The sequence below is a fragment of the Bombina bombina genome, chromosome 6 (genome assembly GCF_027579735.1).
Source record: "Bombina bombina isolate aBomBom1 chromosome 6, aBomBom1.pri, whole genome shotgun sequence".
NCBI classification, from domain to species: Eukaryota; Metazoa; Chordata; class Amphibia; order Anura; family Bombinatoridae; genus Bombina; species Bombina bombina.
The window spans coordinates 115,824,287-115,845,098 of NC_069504.1; the positions used below are offsets into that span (position 1 = coordinate 115,824,287).

General features: G+C 36.0%; 1 protein-coding gene and 1 pseudogene across 1 annotated transcript in view; one reads left to right on the forward strand and one right to left on the reverse strand.

The window, feature by feature from the left end:
* The window catches only part of COG5 (component of oligomeric golgi complex 5), a 1,291,144-nt gene extending 1,272,707 nt beyond the window's left edge, over window positions 1–18,437 (reverse strand). Inside the window, exons 1-2 of the mRNA XM_053716572.1 lie at window positions 18,324–18,437; window positions 6,402–6,541 (exon numbers count right to left, since the gene is read on the reverse strand). Coding sequence (XP_053572547.1) covers window positions 6,402–6,541; window positions 18,324–18,387 — 204 coding nt within the window. The 5' untranslated portion in view covers window positions 18,388–18,437. The remainder of the gene's footprint in view (window positions 1–6,401; window positions 6,542–18,323) is intronic.
* Window positions 18,438–18,796: 359 nt separating this feature from the next.
* LOC128662691 (uncharacterized) overlaps window positions 18,797–20,812 on the forward strand; it is a 456,713-nt pseudogene continuing 454,697 nt past the window's right edge.

Here is a 20,812-nt window from a genome sequence, read left to right on the forward strand (position 1 = left end):
CAGCAATTCAGGCTTATGCCGCATAAAAGCTCCATCAGTAAAGGGATAATAAGGATTAACCCCATAAAAGTAGTATTGTTTAACCTCATAAAGAGATAGTAAAAGGCTGCATAGAAATCCCTTAACTCGGGAGGGATTATAAACGGTCAGCCTACTTAGATAAAACGTGCGGTTGTCTCTAAATATTTTCAAATGGAGAGATAAAAACCGCCGCCCCAGGGAGGAAGAATCTAATTTAGGACTTCCCTAGAAGTCATTCTTTCTGTGGCCAATAAATCCTCCTCCCTGATTACCAACCCTCAATGGAGGGTACCCAGCAAATAAAAAATCCCTCACTCCTATTATGCCTAGAGCACAAGCCATGGGGGCAGGGATACAGGGACTCACTGTTTGAAATCTTCAATCTTCTCACCAACTCCAGGTGTGACAGAGTCAGACGGTTTCTGACAGGGTCCTGTAGTCAAAAGAAAAAACAGAGTAACCAACCCTGGTTTTCTATATAGGGGTAGCAATAATGTTAGAAGTTAAAGGGACATGATACACTCATTTTTTATTTGCATAAATGTTTTGTAGATGATCTATTTATATAGCCCATAAAGTTGTTGTTGGGTTTTTTTAAATGTATAGTTTTACTTATTTTTAAATAACATTGCTCTGATTTTCAGACTCCTAACCAAGCCCCAAAGTTTTATGAGAATACCTAGGAGCGCCTAACACAGGCAGAGGAAGTGATTTAGAAGCTAGCTAGTAGCTCTGCAGGTTAGCCAAAAATAAATAATCTTATATATTAAAATATAGATAAACGTTCTAGGACGTCTTAAAAAATCCTGTTACCTTTACTAGAGTGGATGTAGATTAAGGCAAAATATACAATATTTATGAAGTAAAACACAATATGTTAATACAGTAAAACACAATATGTTAAAACACAATAAGTTAAAATCATGGATCCATGGTACATTACACGCAAAATGCAAAATACAATAACATATAATTAATAGGATAAAACAATGGTATTGCAATAGTAAATAAAATGGTTGGGAAATCAGAGGGAAATAGTGTTCCCTGCTAATGGGATATACAAAAAAAGGTGAAAGAAAATATCTCTCTCAAAAAATGAACAACGTGAAAGTGATCAAAAAAGTGATCTAAAAAGCCAAAAAATATATATAGAAAATGTAAAATGAAAGGTATGTGTTCGTGGTAGAGTTAGTGGTAAAAAGTTCCAATAAGAAACTGTGATGGATAATTCCAATGAAAAAGCTGTGTGTCAGTGAATCAAACTTCCTTAAGTGTCCTCAAAAGAGTCCATATAAATGTTGATATGGTAGGTGAGGGAATGTCCGGTAAATCCTGGATTCAATCCCTATATCCAACCTGTAAAAGAAATCTAAAATAGTGCAATAATGCTAATAAACAAACATATATTATAAGAAAAGTGCTCACCAATTTCTGCCAACGCGTTTCGGCCCTAATCTGGGCCTTTTTCAAGACTATAAGTGGTGTTTAATGGCGGCTCTTATTTAAGACTGTTATCAACCAATCAGTGCTGTCAGTGTTTTGGCGCCTATTTTTTGGAGCTAAAATTTGACCCGGAAGGGAATACGTATATCTTAGCTCCTAATATGAACAAATTGTTCCATTGTAAATTTCACTACTAAATCGTTTAAGACTCGATCCCTATTATGATTAATAGTATCCTAAGGCTTTACTTGTACCTTCAATTATTTCTGTTATTATAATTGAGTAAGGCCGGAAGTGTCTAGAGCGTTTCTAACTCTCGGTATAACAGGAAGTGCCTAGAGCGTACCTCGCATCAATACTATTTCCGGTTCCGCTCTTTTTCTTCCTTTGGAATTGGTATCGCATCCGGTGACATTATTTGGCGGTACATGTCACGCGTTCACTTTTTTTAAAAAGATGGTATATGGGATGACTGGCCATAAAAGTGGTATTATAACTCTAAAATCTATAAAATCAGATGAACCAGAATTGCTAAAAAAAACGATGAACCAGAATTACTAAAAAAACGATGGGGAACATTCATAAAAATACAAATACAAGATAACACTTATTTTTCCAAAACATATACCTGACTATAAAAGGATAAGATAACATTAGTAAAGAATGGACATAATGAAAAAATTGTATATATCTGATAGTAATTACTACACTATGTATAACTGGCAGGTATAGACCCAATATGTAATCAATGTTGTTGACCTTTTGGTTTTATGTTGTACACATTTATTTATCAATAAAAAATCTTTAAAAAAAAAAAAAAAAAAATACAAATACAAAATAGTGTCAAAATGTAAAGGAGAAACTACAGTAAATTGATAAGAAATTGATAGATGCCTAATGTTAAATATCGGCATGGTTCCGTATTAAAACAATATTACTATTTGATAAAATACAAAATATACTTAAAATATGGCATTTAAAAAGACAGTTGTATAATTTTAAAATTTTGATAGATACACAGAGGGATAATTTAGAATAACATATACACAAATATGTTATTCTAAATTATCCCTCTGTGTATCTATCAAAATGAACACAAAATGAACACATTGGTAAGCTAATAAAAAGAGGCATATATGTGCAGCCCCCAAATAGCAGCAAGCTTCACACTCCTGGGCCTACATAGGTATGCTTTTCAACAATAAATACCAAGAGAACTAAGTAAATTTGATAACAGAAAAAAATTGGAAAGTTCTTTAAAATTCCATTCTCTGTCTGAATCATGAAAGAAAAATGTTCGGTTTCTTGTCCCTTTAATGAACTGTTAAAGTGCAATGATACCCAAATGTTGAAACACTTGAAAGTGATGCAGCATAGCTGTTAAAAGCCGACTAGAAAACATCACCTGAACATCTCTATGTTAAAAAGAAAGATATTTTACCTCAAAATGTAGTATTCACCCCCCATTGTAAAGGACTTCTAAGCGGAAAATCAGTATCTCTGTCCCGGGACAGCTAAGGGAGTGAGCTTTGTGCACACTCATCTTATTTCCCTATTCAGTTTAAGGAAGTTTACTATGAAATCTCATGACAGTTAAGTGAAATCTCATGAGATCACAGTAAAAAAAAAAAAAGAGTTCATGACCTCAGCACTGCTGATGCCGATTGGCTGCTGTTCATTTCTTCATTTTTTAAAGAAATTTGTGGACAGCAGTTGAAGTAACTTTTTACACAGAACTTACTCTGGTGAGCTGAGGAAATTGTGAGGTAAAATATCTTCTTTTTTTACATAGAGATGCTCAGGTGATATTTTCCTGTTCACTTTTTAGAGTTATACTGCATCAGTTTCAAGTGATTTAGCATATGAGTATTATGTCCCTTTAAATGGGAAAATGTTCCAGAAAAACAGTCAGGGATAAATGCTTTAAAAAGGTACTCAAGAATGCCCAGCAAATGTATAGCTATACTGAGCATTACTAACACCTAAACAGGAATACAGCACAACACACGAACATTCGGCCTCTGTCAAAATTTGTGTTTCTAGGAAACAAAGCATTTTAATCTACTCCACCTAAAGGATGTATTTAAAGCAATGACACAGACATTTCCTGGAAAGCTAGCTTATTAATAATGAATAGAATACAGAAATAGTGAATTAGTAGAACACCCATGGGTTCTTGTGACCTTAGAAAAATATACAGAAAAAAAAATGGATGCCTTTCATAATAAAAATGTTTTACTATCAAATTATTTGTTAAAGGGACATGAAACCCAAAAATGTTCCTTTCATGACTGAGTTAGAGAATACATTATTTAACAACTTTCTAATTTACTTCTATTATCTAATGTGTTTCATTCACTTGGTATCATTTGTTGAAGGAGCAGCATTGCACTACTGGTTTCTAACTGAACACATGGGTGAGCCAATCACAATCGATATATATATGCAGTCACCAATCAACAGCTAGAACCTAGGTTCTTTGCTGCTCCTGAGCTTGCCTAGATAAATCTTTTAGCAAAGGATAACAAGAGAATGAAGCACAATAATAGAAGTAAATTGGAAAGTTGTTTAAAATTGTATTCTCTATCTGAATCATGAAAGAAAAAAAATTGGGTTTCATGTCCCTTTAAGGTAAATACTTTTTATTTTAAAGTACAGCACACTGTGACTATATATTTTTTTTTGAGGACGTGTGGCGTAGGTCCTTGGTCGTTAAGGGGTTAAGGTAAATACTTTTTATTTTAAAGTACAGCACACTGTGACTATATATATTTTTTTAAATCTAACCACTTACAACAGCTTCAACATTCAAGAAAATGTATTTATTATCTTCATAGGTATTATTATCAATTATTTATGAAGCACCACCATATTCACCTGTGATATGGCATTAAAGGACTGGAAAAGTCAACCTAAAAACATCACTTTTTTTAAATGCACAGATTTGACTAGTACAGTATATGTAAATGTGAATGTATTTACAATTTTTTGAAAACGAAGCTTCTGTCATGTTTTAAACCAATATTTTATTTCTTTTTCTGACATCATAATTTCCAGCCCGTTACAATGGGCGGTCTTGCATACTCTACTAGACACATATATAAATTTGGATAAATTTAGATATTTTCACAACACGTGCGCATTTGCAATCATTTTCACATGACCGCTAATGCCGACAATAGTTTTGATAATACAATGCGCATGCGTTACAAATTTGCACATCAGAGCACATGCGTTTCTTTCATCCAAGTACCCGGAACTTGTGAAGGTAGAACGCAGGTTGCCCACCGTGATTGGCTAATACAAATTAGGCTCACGTTGGGTTTGGAAATCTACATTTTTTTATGCCACAATAGCTTGGGAACGACAGAAAAAGTGCAGTGCAATATATTTGAAGAAAAATATTTATATATATTAATACTGTTTAATAATGAATAGCTTTTTTGCAATATACAGTACTTCTTTCAGCAGCAATGCTTCCAGTAAAAGCTTTAACTGTTTCAGCAGAATACTGTGCATGCCCTACATACCCTCATACACGAGAGCAAGTGGTGGCATCTATCGTGTCATTTGTGACTTCATTTGCATTACACAAGCCCCTGCAGACTCCATAAGAAGAAGCAGTGTTTGGTGCATGCTCAGCATATCTGCATCTCTCTCTGAAACCGTAATAGCTTTTGCTAAAAGCATTTTTTCCTAATAAGATGATATTGCGAAAATGATTCCCTTCAAGATCAAATGCAACAGTTTAGTTTTGACCATTATATCTCATTTTAACTTTAGATGTCTGACCAGTTTAATAAATTAGTTATTTACAGTAAATCAGATGTTTAAAGGGACATAATACTCATATGCTAAATCACATGAAAGTGATGCAGTATAGCTGTAAAAAGCTGACAGGAAAATATCACCTGAGAATCTCTATGTAAAAAAGGAAGATATTTTACCTCACAATCTCCTCAGCTCAGCAGAGTAAGTTGTGTGTAAAAAGTTATACTCAGCTGCAGACAAAAAAAAATAATAAAAAAAAATAAAAAATGAACAGCAGCCAATAAGCATCAACAGTGCTGAGGTCATGAACTATTTTACTGTGATCTCATGAGATTTGACTTAAAACTGAATAGGGAAATAAGATGAGTGTGGTGTGGTGTGCACGTAAGCTCACTCCCTTAGCTGTCCCGGGACAGACATACTGATTTGCTGCTTAGAAGTCTTTTACAATAGGATGTGGCTACTGATGAATTTTTGAGGTAAAATATCTTTCTTTTTTACATAGAGATGTTCAGGTGATATTTTCTAGTCAGCTTTTTACAGCTATGCTGCATCACAAGTGTTTAAACATTTGGGTATCATGGTCCTTTAATAACTTTTTAATTCAGATGTGAGGGATGGGAGATTGAAAAACAACACAAAAAGGACCAAAATGCAATAGAAGTTGACAATGAAATTATTTATGATGAGTGGTGGTCCAACCAATTAATATATAACAAAAAAAGAAGAAGGATACAAAGTGTAAACAAGACAGAGACCTACCACAATAGTTAAGGGACGCAAAACCCCCTTTTTTCCCCCTTTCATGATTCAGCTAGAGCAGTTTACTTCTATTAATCAAATTTACTTTGTTCTAGGTAGGTACCGTGCATGTCTAGAGATTTAGGACAGCAGTTTTGCAACAATGACTTTGAACACTAGATGGCAGCAGTGTTTTCTCAATGTGTAACGGTTACACACAGCCCTGCAAAACCACATCCATATAGTGCTCTAAACAAGTGTACACTCTTGAGCCTACCTTCCTGCTTTTCAACAAAGAACACTAAGAAAATAAATTAAATTAGATAGAAGTAATTTGGAAAGTTGTTTAAAATTGCATTTCCCTTTAAACAAAACAGAATTGAGCACAGAATGGTCACACCGGCTGCATAGGGGAACTAAATTACCTGGAAGTGAAGCTCTTTATCCAGCTGACTGATACCTTGAGCAAGCTTTGCCAACTGTTCTGCTATCACAGCTTGATGAATAGACTGGGAGGTGTAAATTTTAACATCAAATTCATCCTTTAGAAAATCTGTATAACATTCTGAAAATAAAAACATAGAGATTTATAAATATGAAACAGAAGTTCAAAAAAGTCAAACAGATTTTTGAAAACGTAATTAGAAAATAAGTCTGCACAGCCAATCAATAGGTGTTTCCACTGTGTAAATGTTTCATTGTCTTCTTTAATTTGGTGAATGGAATGCCCTGGGCTTCACCGGTGACCAATGGAACATTGTGTCTAGTAAATCTTATCAACACAAAAAAGATGATCTCTGTGCACATCACAATTAAGCATCGTTAATGGAACAGGGTCAAAAGAACAAGGTTTTACAATACATATAGTTCATTTAGCCTGACACCACCTAACTCAGGGCTTGACAATTATTTTTATTTCGTTGCCAGACACAAACATTTTAGGAGCCACACAAGGATTTATAAAACCACACAGCTATACTTTAAATTTGCCAAACTGTACCATGTTAAACGCTTTATTTTTTAAGTGTTTGTAACTTTGGATAATGTGAAAGTATTTATTCGAAAATTGAGTTTTATGACACAGTAAATGACCGATAATTTGAAGTATTTTTTGGAGTTAAGTGTTGGATAAAAAAAAAACTCCAACTAATAATGGGTAGCCAAACCTACATCAAAAATCACTAACCCAATCTTTATGGACACTTTATTAGATACCCATTCATAATACTAGGCAGGACCCTCCCCCCCTTTGACACAGTCTAAGTCAAGTCACAAGTCTTCCTTGATCATGTCGAGTCACAAGTCATCAAATTTGTGACTTGAGTCCAAGCCATGCAACTCAAGTCCACATCTCTGATACATACATACATACATACATACATATATATATTTCAGAGTAGAAAGAAGATACCGTAGGCAAAGAAAAGTAAAAGTTAAGTCTAATTTTATTCAATTTCAAATGAATAAAAATAACCAATGGATTTCCAAAGTGTGCACACACAGCGCAGCGAGTATTATGCTGCTGACATGTTTTGGCCAGTGGTCGTAATCATAGCTAACAAATACACCTGTGTCTGCTATTTAAAACCAGTACTCAGAGTTCATTGGAGAACTAGTATTCAATTAAACGATAGCCAGTGTGTGTTACAGAAAGTAAATTATTATATACATATATTACAACTCTCTGCATAGACAAAAGGTATACAATGACTTGGAATAATTCATGGTACCAATAGGAAATAGACAACATAGGTAGAAGAATATAATATATTATAATAGATTATAATATAGGTGATATGGAAATCACTCTGTATTTGTTAGCTATGATTACGGCGACTGGCCGAAACATGTCAGCAGCATAATACTCACTGCGGTGTGTGTGTGCACACTTTGGACCTCCATTGGTTCTTTTTATCCATTTGGAATTGAATACTTACTACTTACTGGACCAGGAACCGTAAGGCGAAGGGAGCTCCCGTTTGCCCTTTACAGAGATTTGGACTAGCTCCGGGATTCCACATTCCTGATTAGCTGCCCTAATCATGTGAATGGGCAACACCCCCACTGTGGATTCGGATGCCTCTGTGGATGGCGGAGTGTCTCAAACTGTTGCGGATGTTTTGCTGTCTGGCTACCGGACCGGTACACCTAGATGCAGTGAATGGGCAAAGCTATCAGCTGTTAAGCACAGGCCGCTCCGGGTCCCTTTCCCGCTAGTGTCTTCCGCACAGTACATGCACTTTGGAGGGTCTTATTCACAGACATAGTCTGGACATACTACTCACAGGTAGCCAAGTAGTTATATACTACAATATAACGCACACTGGACTAGAGACTTTAACATTTTAAGGAGCAACCGGTCACGATATCTCTGACTTACACTGTGTGCCTTTTTATTCTAAGTGTACATACGTGCAAACTCTTTTCAGGAATATATATATATATATATATATATATATATATATATATATATATATATATATATATATATATATATATATATATATATATATATATATATATATATATATATATATATATATATATTAGGTTCCAGATGGAATGGTTGTAAATTGAAACCGTTATAAATTGAAACTCAGTTTATAATGTAAGACAATGGGAAGTGAGGGAGATATGTTCCAGGCCCCTCTCAAAATTGTCATAAGTAACACCTAATACATTATTTTTAAAGCTTTGAAATGAAGACTTTAAATGCTAAACAGCATTATAAACCTAATAAAATAATCACACAACACAGACTTCACTTGCATTTTTCTGCAAACAGTTCTTTCTATGCATTCCAATCTGGACTGATTTATAGACAGGAAGATCTTGTTCCTTTGAAATCTGCTCGATAGCTCAGGTCAGGTTAAACTGATTAATTTCAGCTTGCTTGGTTTTGCTGCAACACAAGCGGACAGCTCCACCTACTGGCTATTTTAATAAATGCTTTTTTTCAATGCTTTTCAATAGCAGTCACATGACTGGAAACAAAAGGTTGTTATTCTGAAGCGGTGTAAATTGAACCGTTGTAAACCGAGGGCCATCTGTATAGTAATGGCCAAATATATTGGCACCCCTGCATTTCTGTCAGATAATGCACTACTTCACCCAGAAAATTGTTGCAATTACAAATGATTAGGCATTCTCGTGTTTACTACTTTTGTTTGTATTGGTATGACACAAAAAAGTGGAGGAAAAAAAAGCCAAAGCTGACACATTCCACGCAAAACTCCAAAAATGGACTTGACAAAATTTTTGCCACCTTTTTAAAATTGTAAGAAATAATTGCATTCCAAGTTTGTGATGCTCCTGTAGTTTGTAATTAAACTCGCCTGTATCAATTCACAGGTACTGACAATTTAGAAATCCCACCGGCAACCAGTTAAAATGGTTAAAAATTGACTCAACCTTTCTGTTGTGTGTCTCTGTGTCCCACACTGAGCATGGAGAAGAGAAAGAGCAGCAAAGAATTGTCTGAAGATTTGAGAACAAAAATTGTGGGAAAGCATGGGCAATCTCAAGGTTACAAGTCCAACTCCAGAGATCATAGTGTTCCTGTGTCCACTGTGCGCAACATTGTCAAGAAGTGTATAGCCCATGGCACTGTAGCTAAGTAAAGGAGACTAAATTAATATTACTTTTCTAACAATAAAGAGCTCTTGTATCTTTTTCATATGTATAAATATATATGTTCCATTTATATCTGTTTTTTTTGTTCTCCTTTACTGCTTCTTATAGGTCTTTGGACATGCACATATTTCTGTTATATTATTATTTAATCTGTAAATGCTGATGAACTACTGAACTTATTGATGCATATGAATTTATGAGTGCTTGTTCCTTTAAGGATGTAAATATCTTTTCACCAATAGGATTATGTTTGCACCTTTATATGTGTGAGGGTGAGAGACAGGCTATATCGGTCTATGAGTAAGGCAGGAGAACGCTGAAACGCGTAAGACCGTGTTTCCCATCTCTCTCTTTGTTTTAATCCATTGGTTGGCATAATAAACTGTTGGATTTCCCCCCCCCCCCTCTGCTATTCCTTGTGTTCTACTGTAGCTAATCTCTCTGGATGTGAACGAAAGAGAAAAATTGATCAAAGATTGCAAGGAAGGATTGCTCGAATGGTGGATAAAGAACCTTGATCAACTTACAGACAAATTCAAGCTGACCTTCAGGCACAGGGTACAAATGTGTCAGCTCCCACTGTACGTCGCCATCTGAATGAAAAGGGACGCTATGGTAGGAGACCCAGGAGGACCCCACTGCTGACACAAACATAAAAAAGCCAGATTGTTGTTTGCCAAAACTTACCTGAGGAAGCCAAAATCCTTTTAGGATTTGCTGTGGACAGAGGAAACAAAATTACAGCTTTTTCGTAAAGCCCATCATTCTACCGTTTTCAGAAAAAGAAATGAGGCTTTTAAAGAAAAGAATACAGTCCCTACAGTCAAACATGGTGGAGGTTCACTAATGTTTTGGGGTTGCTTTGTTGCTCAGGCACTGGATGTCTTGACTGTGTGCATGGCATTATGAAATCTGAAGACTACAAAAGAATTCTGTGGTGCAATGTAGGGCCCAGTGTCAGAAAGTTGGGTATCCACCAGAGGTCATGGGTCTTACAGTAGGACAATAACCCAAAGCAAACGTCAATAAGCATCCAGAAATGGTTTAAGACAAAGCGCTGGAGAGTACTGAACTGGCCAGCAATGAGTCCAGATCTCAATCCCATAGAGCACCTGTGGAGAGATCTCAAAACAGCAGTTGGGAAAAGGAACCCTTCCAATCTGAGAGACCTGGAGCAGTTGGTGAAAGAGTGGTCCAAAATTCCAATAGAGAGGTGTAAGAAACTCATTGATGGTTACAGAAAGCGATTGATTTCAGTTATTTTTTCCAAGGGGTGTGCTACCAAATATTAAACTAAGGGTGCCAATAATTTTGTCCAGTCCATTTTTGGAGTTTTGTGTGGAATGTGTTAAGAGGCTAAGCGGTGCATTATCTGAAGGAAATGCAGGGGTGCCAATATATATATATACACATATACACACACACACACAGTGGATATAAAAAGCCTACACACCCCTGTTAAAATGGCAGGTTTCTGTGATGTAAAATAATGAGACAAACCAAAGATAAATCATTTCTGAACTTTTTCCACCTTTAAATGTGACCTATAAACTATGCAACTCAATTGAGTTTAGGTGAAGGGAAGTAAAAATAAAAAAATAAAATATGGTTGCATAAGTGTGCACACCCTTAAACTAATACTTTGTTGGAGCACCTTTAGATTTTATTACAGCACTCAGTCTTTTTGGGTATGAGTCTATCAGCATGGCACATCTTGACTTGGCAAGATTTGCCCACTCTTCTTTGCAAAAACACTCCAAATCTGTCAGATTGCGAGGGCATCTCCTGTGCACAGCCCTCTTCAGATCACCCCACAGATTTTCCATTGGATTCAGGTCTGGGCTCTGGCTGGGCCATTCCAAAACTTTAATCTTCTTCTGGTGAAGCCATTCCTTTGTTGATTTGGATGTATGCTTTGGGTCGTTGTCATTCTGAAAGATGAAGTTCCTCTTCATGTTCAGCTTTCTAGCATAAACCTGAAGGTTTTGTGCCAATATTGTCTGGTATTTGGAACTGTTCCTAATTCCCTCTACCTTGAATAAGGCCCCAGTTCCAGATGAAGAAAAACAGACCAGAAGTATGATGCTACCACCACTATGCTTCACTGTGGGTATGGTGTTCTTTTGGTGATATGCAGTGTTGTTTTTGGGCCAAACATATCTTTTGGAATTATTGCCAAAAAGTTCAACCTTGGTTTCATCAGACCTTTTTTCATGAGACCTTTTCTCACATGCTTTTGGGAGACTTCAGATGTGTTTTTGCTAAATTTAGCCGGGCTTGGATGTTTTTCTTCATAAGAAAAGGCTTCCATCTTGCCACTCTACCTCATAGCCCAGACATATAAAGAATAAGGGAGATTGTTGTCACATGTACCACAGCCAGTACTTGCCAGATATTCCTGCAGCTCCTTTAATGTTGCTGTAGGCCTCTTGGCAGCCTCCCAGACCAGTTTTCTTCTCGTCTTTTCATCAATTTTGGAGGGACATCCAGTTCTTGGTAATGTCACTGTTGTACCATATTTTCTCCACTTGATGATGACGGTCATCACTGTGTTCCATGGTATATCTAATGCCTTGGAAATTCTTGTGTACCCTTCTCCTGACTGATACCTTTTAACAATGAGATCCCTCTGATGCGTTGGAAGCTCTCTGCGGACCATGGCTTTTGCTGTAGGATACGACTAAGAAAATGTCAGGAAAGACCTACTAGAACAGCTGAACTTTATTTGGGGTTAATCAGAGGCACTTTAAATGATGGCAGGTGTGTACTGACTCCTATTTAACATGATTTTGAATGTGATTGCTTAAAGGGACAGTCTAGGCCAAAAAAAAAAAAACTTTCATGATTCAGATAGGGCATGTAATTTTAAACAATTTTCCAATTTACTTTCATCACCAATTTTGCTTTGTTCTCTTGGTATTCTTAGTTGAAAGCTTAACCTAGGAGGTTCATATGCTAATTTCTTAGACCTTGAAGGTCACCTCTTTTCAGAATGCATTTTAACAGTTTTTCACCACTAGAGGGTGTTAGTTCATGTATTTCATATAGATAACACTGTGCTCGTGCACGTGAAGTTATCTGGGAGCAGGCACTGATTGGCTAAACTGCAAGTCTGCCAAAAGAACTGAAATAAAGGGGCAGTTTGCAGAGGCTTAGATACAAGATAATCACAGAAGTTAAAAGTATATTAATATAACTGTGTTGGTTATGCAAAACTGGGGAATGGGTAATAAAGGGATTATCTATCTTTTAAAACAATAACAATTCTGGTGTAGACTGTCCCTTTAATTCTAAACATGGCTACATCCCCAGTTATAAGAGGGTGTGCACACTTATGCAACCACATTTTTTTTGTTTACTTCTCTCCACCTAAAAGATTTCCGTTTGTTTTTCAATTGAGTTGTACAGTTTAAAGGTCACATTAAAAAGGTGGGAAAAGTTCTGAAATGATTCATCTTTCTCTCATTTTTTTACAGCACAGAAACCTGAAATTTTAACAGGGGTGCGTAGAGATATATATATATATATATATATATATATATATATATATATATATATATATATATATACACACACACACGTATATATTTTACTATTTTATTTTTTTTATCAGATATACACTACTGTGCAAAAGTCTTCAGCCACCATTAGATTTGTTGTTTTAGCAAAGTTTTAATTGCCATCCATATTTATTTTTGTTCACTTTATTAAGATCTAAGCAGTAAATACAGAAAATATGTAAACAAAATATAAAAAAAGAAACACAAAACACAATTTTCAGAACAAAAAGGCTTCTTCAGGCTAAAGTCAGCATTTAGTGTGACCTCCCTTGGCACTAAGTACATCTTGAACTCTTTTGGGGAGACTGTCCTGAAGTTTTCTGAAGTAATCTTCTGGTATATTATACCCGGCTTCTTTCAGCACTTCCCAGAGTTCTTCTTTATATATAGGTTCTCTTTTATTACTTTCTCTGTCCAGGTGATCCCATATTGCCTCTTTAATATTCAGGTCTGGACTCTGTGGAGGCCAGTCCATGGCTATCAGTGTTTTATCAGCTGTTTTTCTCTTCAAATATGATTTCACTGCATTAGCAGTGTGCTTGGGATCGATATCATGCTGAAAATAAAACCATTCCCAATCAGGTGCTTTCCAGAAGTAATAGCATTATGAATTAAAACCTGTCTGTATATTTCAGCATTCATGATCCCATCAATTCAGACAATATCGCAAAACACCACTGGCAGAAATGCAGGATAGACCCTCCACCATATATCACTGAAGGCCACAAGCACTCATTGTTCCAACTTCCATCTCTCTCAAAATCTCCTTCTCACATACTGTCGACAATTGGACAACAATCTCAAACTTGGATTTGTCACTCCAAAATGCTCTTTTCCAATGATCTTCATTCCAATATTTATAAACTTTAGCATATCTTAGCCTCTTCACCCTGATCCCCTTCTGAAAAAAGTGGTTTCTTGGCTGCTACACACAAATAAGGGTCAACTTGGCATTGCGATGAAGCTGCCAGATGCATCTTGTGGTCTGATCACTTCAGGTCTGCCTGGTCTTGCTTTGGGTGAAACGTATTTGGTTTCAGAGAATGTCCTCACTGTGTAATATACCGCTCCATTGGAAATACAGGTGGCCCTCGTTTTACAACGGTTCAATTTACACCGTTTCAGAATAACAACCTTTTTGTCCAGTCACGTGACTGCTATTGAAAAGCATTGAGAAGCAGTGCATTTATTAAAATAGCCAGTAGGTGGAGCTGTCCGCTTATGTTGCAGCAAAGCCAAGCAAGCTGAAATTAATCAGTTTAACCAGACCTGAGCTATCGAGCAGATTTCAAAGGAACAAGATCTTCCTGTCTATAAATCAGTCCAGATTGGAATGCATAGAAAAAACTGTTTGCAGAACAATGCAAGTGAAGTCTGTGTTGTGTGATTATTTTATTAGGTTTATAATGCTGTTTAGCAAATGTTTTTGTTCATTTAACTTAGTTTAATTATATATTCTGTGTTGTGTGATTATTTTATTAGGTTTATAATGCTGTTTAGCATTTAAAGTCTTCATTTCAAAGCTTTAAAAATAATGTATTAGGTGTTACTTATGACAATTTTGAGAGGGGCCTGGAACCCATCTCCCTCACTTCCCATTGACTTACATTATAAACTAGGTTTCAATTTACAACGGTTTCGATTTACAACCATTCCTTCTGGAACCTAACCCCGGCGTAAACTGAGGGCTACCTGTATTCACTTTTAGTGCTGAGAAGGTTTTAACAGCACTCAGGAACATGACGTGTCATAGGAGATTAGTGAAACAATTAGAGGATATAATTCTAATTAAATGTGTTTCTTCCAAGTCGTTAACAGAAGTACTAGCAGGACAATACTGATAGAATCAATATCAGGTGTTAATCCTTAAAAGACAAATACAACTCATATGTGCACTGTGGTGTCACCCTTTGAATAAAATATGTAGTCTCTCTACAGTTTTGAAAACGTATACACAAATAGTATGTGAAGAGGATATTCAAACAAATGGTAATGTTACATAAAGATTTAACAAACAAATACAAATTGTCTCATTGTTAAAGATCAAGTTACAAGTATCTGAGACAACATAAAAAGAAAGAACACTATTTGAGCTCCAAACTTCACTTTGACCACAATATTTTTCTTCAAGCACCACAAATGGGAAATAGACACATTTTACCAGGTACCCGGGAATACAACATTTGCCAAACTCTGTATTTAAAATGCATAGCACGAAAAACTAAAATCACAAGATTTTTTTTATGTGCCTAATTTCTGGATTCATAAACATCATGCAATTTGAAAAACTTTCAAATCTACTTCTATTGTCAAATTTGGTTTGTTCTCTTTGTATCCTTTGTTAAAAAATAAACCTAGGTAAGCTCATAGAAGCTCAAGTGTCTTCACATGTCTAGCACTCTTTGGCAGCATTGTCTGCAACAATGTTTGTAACAATGTTTGTAGTAGTGTTATACATTATTGCAAACACTACTGCCACAGAGTACAAAAGATACTTGCACACTCCTGAGTTCCTATGAGATTACCTAGGTTTGCTTTGCAACAAAGGATATCAAGAGAATGAAGCACATTTGATAGCAGAAGTGCTACTGCGTTTAATAGTACTTTAACTGCGAGTGTACAAGTAGCTTTTTTTTTTCTTCAATGACTGGAAATCATCCTATATGGAGAAATCTCAATAGGAAAATAATTGTAAAAGCTATACTCATTTTAACTATATCCATATTTATTTTTTATTTTTTTTAAATTGCACCTAACATTTTATTTTTTGAGGTGGGTTAAAATGTTTCAAATAAAAAGACAGCTGTAAATAGAGCATTTTTCTTATATATATATATATAAAAAAATTAAAAAAAATGCCAGAAAACTAAAAATATTGACAAACTTAACCCCTTAAAGGGCCAGTAAACCTAGCAAAAAATGTTATATAATTCTGTACATAGTGCAGAATTATATAACATTAGCTTAGCACCAGGTTTCTAAAGCAAATTGTTAGATAAATATTTAGCAAAGAAAACAGAACGCCGCTCCTGGCTCTACTGAGCGGGTCTGTTTTCTTCTCCTAAGCGCATCTGGGCACGCTGTTTAATCACAGCTGGCCCGATTGCGCTATTAAACTCAATGAAGCTCGCTCCCACTACCAGACCAGAGCGGGAGCGAGCTACATTGATTTTAATAGTACGACCCGGCGCGCTGTGACTAGACAGCGTGCCCGCGATGCGCCTAGCAGAAGAAAGCAGACCCGCTCAGTAGAGCCAGGAGCGGCGTTCTGTTTTCTTTGCTAAATATCTATCTAACAATTTGCCTTAGAAACCTGGTGCTAAGCTAATGTTATATAATTCTGCACTATGTGCAGAACTAAATAAAATTATTTGCTAGGTTTACTGGCCCTTTAACTACTGAGGACGTGCCAGGCACGTCATACAAAAACCGGTCCTTAATGACCAAGGATGTGCCTGACACGTCCTCAAGGGTTTGAAGCGCTGGAAGTGATCGTGATCGCTTTCAGGGTATTGCAGTGATGCCTCGATATTGAGGCATCCTGCAATACCCTTTTTTACCCAATAATGGAGAGAAAGGGGACGGAGGGTGCGTGTGTCATTAAGTCCAAGGAGGGAGAAGGAAAGGGAGAGGGGAATAAATGTTGGGAAAGGGATCTGGGATGGGGAGGGGGTAGGGTATGAAGGGGGGGCAGCTACACTACGGAAAAAGTGGGATTAGCTTTAAAAAAAAAAAAAGCCCAATTTTATTGCAAAGTGGGTACTGGCAGACAGATGCCAGTACCCAAGATGGCGGCAATTAGGTAGAGGGTTAGAAAGCTGTTTGGGGGGAGATCCAATACTGCAGAATAATATATAAAAAAATGGGCCTAGATCAATACTAAAAAAAAAAATATATACATGTAAAGGGTTATTCAGGGATTCCTGACAGATATCAGTGTTTCAATGTAACTATCGCTAATTTTGAAAGAAAAAAATGCTTTGGAAATTGCAAAGTGCTACTTATTGCCCTATAACTTGCAAAAAAAGCAAAGAACATGTAAAAATTGGGTATTTCTAAACTCATGACAAAATTTAGAAACTATTTAGCATGGGTGTTTTTTGGTGGTTGCAGATGTGTAACAGATTTTAGGGTCAAAGTTAGAAAAAGTGTGGGGGGTTTTCAATTTTTTCATCATATTTTATAAAAAAAAAATTATACTAAATTATATGATATGATGAAAATATTGTTATCTTTAGAAAGTCCATTTAATGGCGATAACAAACGCTATATAATTTGTGTGGGTAGAGTAAATGAGTAAGAGGAAAATTACAGCTGAACACAAACACTGCCGAAATGTAAAAATAGCCCTGGTCCTTAACGGTAAGAAAATTGAAAAATGGTCTGGTCACCAAGGGGTTAAAACAACATGAAACTTCAAATGCTTCTTTCATGATTCAGACAGAACGTGTGATTTTAAACAAGTTTCCAATTTGCTTCTATTAAATAAATTGCTTCATTGTATTGGTATACTAAGTTGAAAAGCATAGCTAGGTAGGCTGATTGGTGGCTGCAAAAAAATGCCTCTTTTCATTGGTTCACCAGATGTCTTCAGATAGCTCTCAATAGTACATAGCTGCTTCTTCAAAAAAACGTATACCAAGAGAATGAAGCAAATTGGAAAATTGTTTAAAGTCACATGTTTTATTTGAATCATGACAAATAAGATAAAGAAAATGTTGGGTTTCATGTCCCTTTAAAACCTAACAGGCATATACTTCTTAATAAAGTTCACAATATACTGCCTATAACTTTCAAAGCCCATAAAGAAAGTGCCTGCCTGTTACCCCTGTCACAAAGCTCTGTCATTTCCACTTATCTCTGTATTGTAATGTTTGATACACAACAGATTGTAAAGCATTGCATGGTAGAATATCATACTAGTTGTAGCAGATTTGGTTTTAATATAAGCAAATAACATGATGTTGCTGAGATCTAAATCATGTTGCAGTATTATGTTTAGGACGGTTTAAACCTGACCCTTTTATACACAGAGAGTAGCTTGCTGAGCAAGTTTTCCCAGGTACATTTATTATCCAGCTCTATATTTTTCAGCAACATCTGAGCTCGTTTGTGACATATCAGCCTCATCTGTGTCTCACTAGGTAAACTCACCGTCCTGTAGAATGTCCCTGGCTAAACTTGGTCCCTCTAGTTCTGAACTGTTTTTTCCTTCCATGTTGGGCACTAAGCAGTCAATGCCAACAAGAAACCTAGCGTGACGTATAGTTCTGCTACCCCTGGCGCGCAAATGACGTCAGAACTAGGGCAGCGACGGCTTCTGAATCAGTTCCTATTTCCCTCACTTTAGCAAGCAATCAATTCCCAGCGTATCCACAGCCTGTAACATTTGGTTTCTATTTAAGATGGATTAGCGTAGTTACTACTCACTTTGGTATCGGATCAGCATACGTAACTACATATTCAACAGCAAGTGTAGTTAGGGAAATGTATACATCAAATACAACCTGACTGTATCTATTAGATACGTTTACTTAACAATATTTGTTTACTAAATAAGCATCAGGAGTGCTATCCACCTTTAATGTATGCAATACGATAGAGAGGAAGGGGTGGGATTTGGAGCGAAGTGTTGCTGCATAAGACTGAGAGATACAGGCTGTCAGGAGAACAGAATTAATTGATCATTTATAATCTTGTGTGAGTTTTTGTTTTTGAAATTATTACACGTTTTTATGTGTCATACACATATACTATATGCTGCTTAGTATACTGGGGGGAAAAATATAGTCCTCTTAGCTATTCCTCTTTTCGGGGACCATTATTGCATTCCTTTTTAACAGTGACTGTCTCATTTAGAACATCACACAATTTGAAAACGTTTTTTATTGCTAGAGCTTGAGGAAAAAAGTCAAATTTAAACATTCACTGGTAGCCTTTGTTGAAAAGCATACGTGGGTAGGCTCAGGAGTAGCAGTGCTCTACTGGGGGATAGCTGCTGTTTGGTATATACATATATATATATATATATATATATATATATATTAGAGCATTTTATTTTTAAACAAATTACCATAAACACATATTAAATGAGGGCCTTTAAAAAGGGGTTAAATACATAGTCAAAGTTGTATCCCAGGAAAATTCTTGTTATTCTTCAAATAAGCATAAAGCCTGTAACTGGAACATATTTATTGTGTCTGTTTCTCATTTAGGGCCTTATGATCTAAAGCAGTGTTTCTCAACCGCGGTCCTCAAGTACCCCCAACAGGCAAGATTTTCATTATAGCTGAACCAGTGCACAGGTGAAATAATCAGATGATCGGTAACCATGGTTACTAACCTGCTCTCACCAATAAGCTGATTATTTCACCTGTGCTCTAGTTCATCTTAGGTCTTTAGTCTGGTGAGATTATTTAAAGAGACACTGAACCCAAATTTTTTTCTTTCGTGATTCAGATAGAGCATGCAATTTTAAGCAACTTTCTAATTTACTCCTATTATCAGTTTTTTTCTTCGTTCTCTTGCTATCTTTATTTGAAAAAGAAGGCATCTAAGCTTTTTTTTGGTGCAGTACACTGGACAGCACTTGTTTATTGGTGGATGAATTTATCCACCAATCAGCAAGAACAACCCAGGTTGTTCACCAAAAATGGGCCGGCATCTAAACTTACATTTTTGCATTTCAAATAAAGATACCAAGAGAATGAAGAAAATTTGATAATAGGAGTAAATTAGAAAGTTGCTTAAAATTGCATGCTCTATCTGAATCACAAAAGAAAAAATTTGGGTTCAGTGTCCCTTTAAGAATACTCACCAGTACTTCTATTTCCGTGGTGGAATGATTTAAAGCCACTTTTTCGCTAAGGGGCGTATACAGCATTTTTGTATGGTAAGGGAGATGCATACATTACAAAAATGCACAATGAAAATCGTCATTTTAAAAAGCATGGAAAAAGAAAGAACTATTTACACACAAAAAAATAATTATTGTATTGTTATGATGCATCAAAAATTGTAACAAAATTGTTCACCAAAAATTGTATTTTATCAAAAACGTAAAATTTGTATGTAAGTTATACGGGAATAAATCGTATTAAATATGGACAGCATAAATTGTAAATTAAGTACACTGGATGTGCATTTGGATCTTTCGATAGGATCCGAATGCGGAAGTAGGAGGCAGAAGTAGGATTTGGCTCTTTTCGTAGCCGGATTGATTCTTGTGAAAGATCACCACACTAAGATCTGGATTTGCACAGATTGGTGATCTTTCACACGGATCAATCTGACTCGAAAAGAGCCGATCCAAATGCACATCCCTAGTGCAAAAAACCACATTGAAATTTGTACTTCTAAGTACAAAAAGCAAAGTGTAAAATGTGCTGAATATGGCCGTTCAATTGGCGTGTATGAACGTGTTCCTTAAATCCAAGCATAATTATCTAAACATTTCCGACCTACAGATCTCACTGTTTTTTTTCTCACAACTTAAAAGGTGTCAGGCTTTGAAGTTTGAGTGATGCGCTCTTTTAGTTGAACAGAATCAGCTGTTAAGAGCTGTGTATGAACCTTGGGTCAGACGTAAATTCCCCAAATTAAAACTAAAAATAAATATTACTTTATTTTGTTCACTTTAAAGA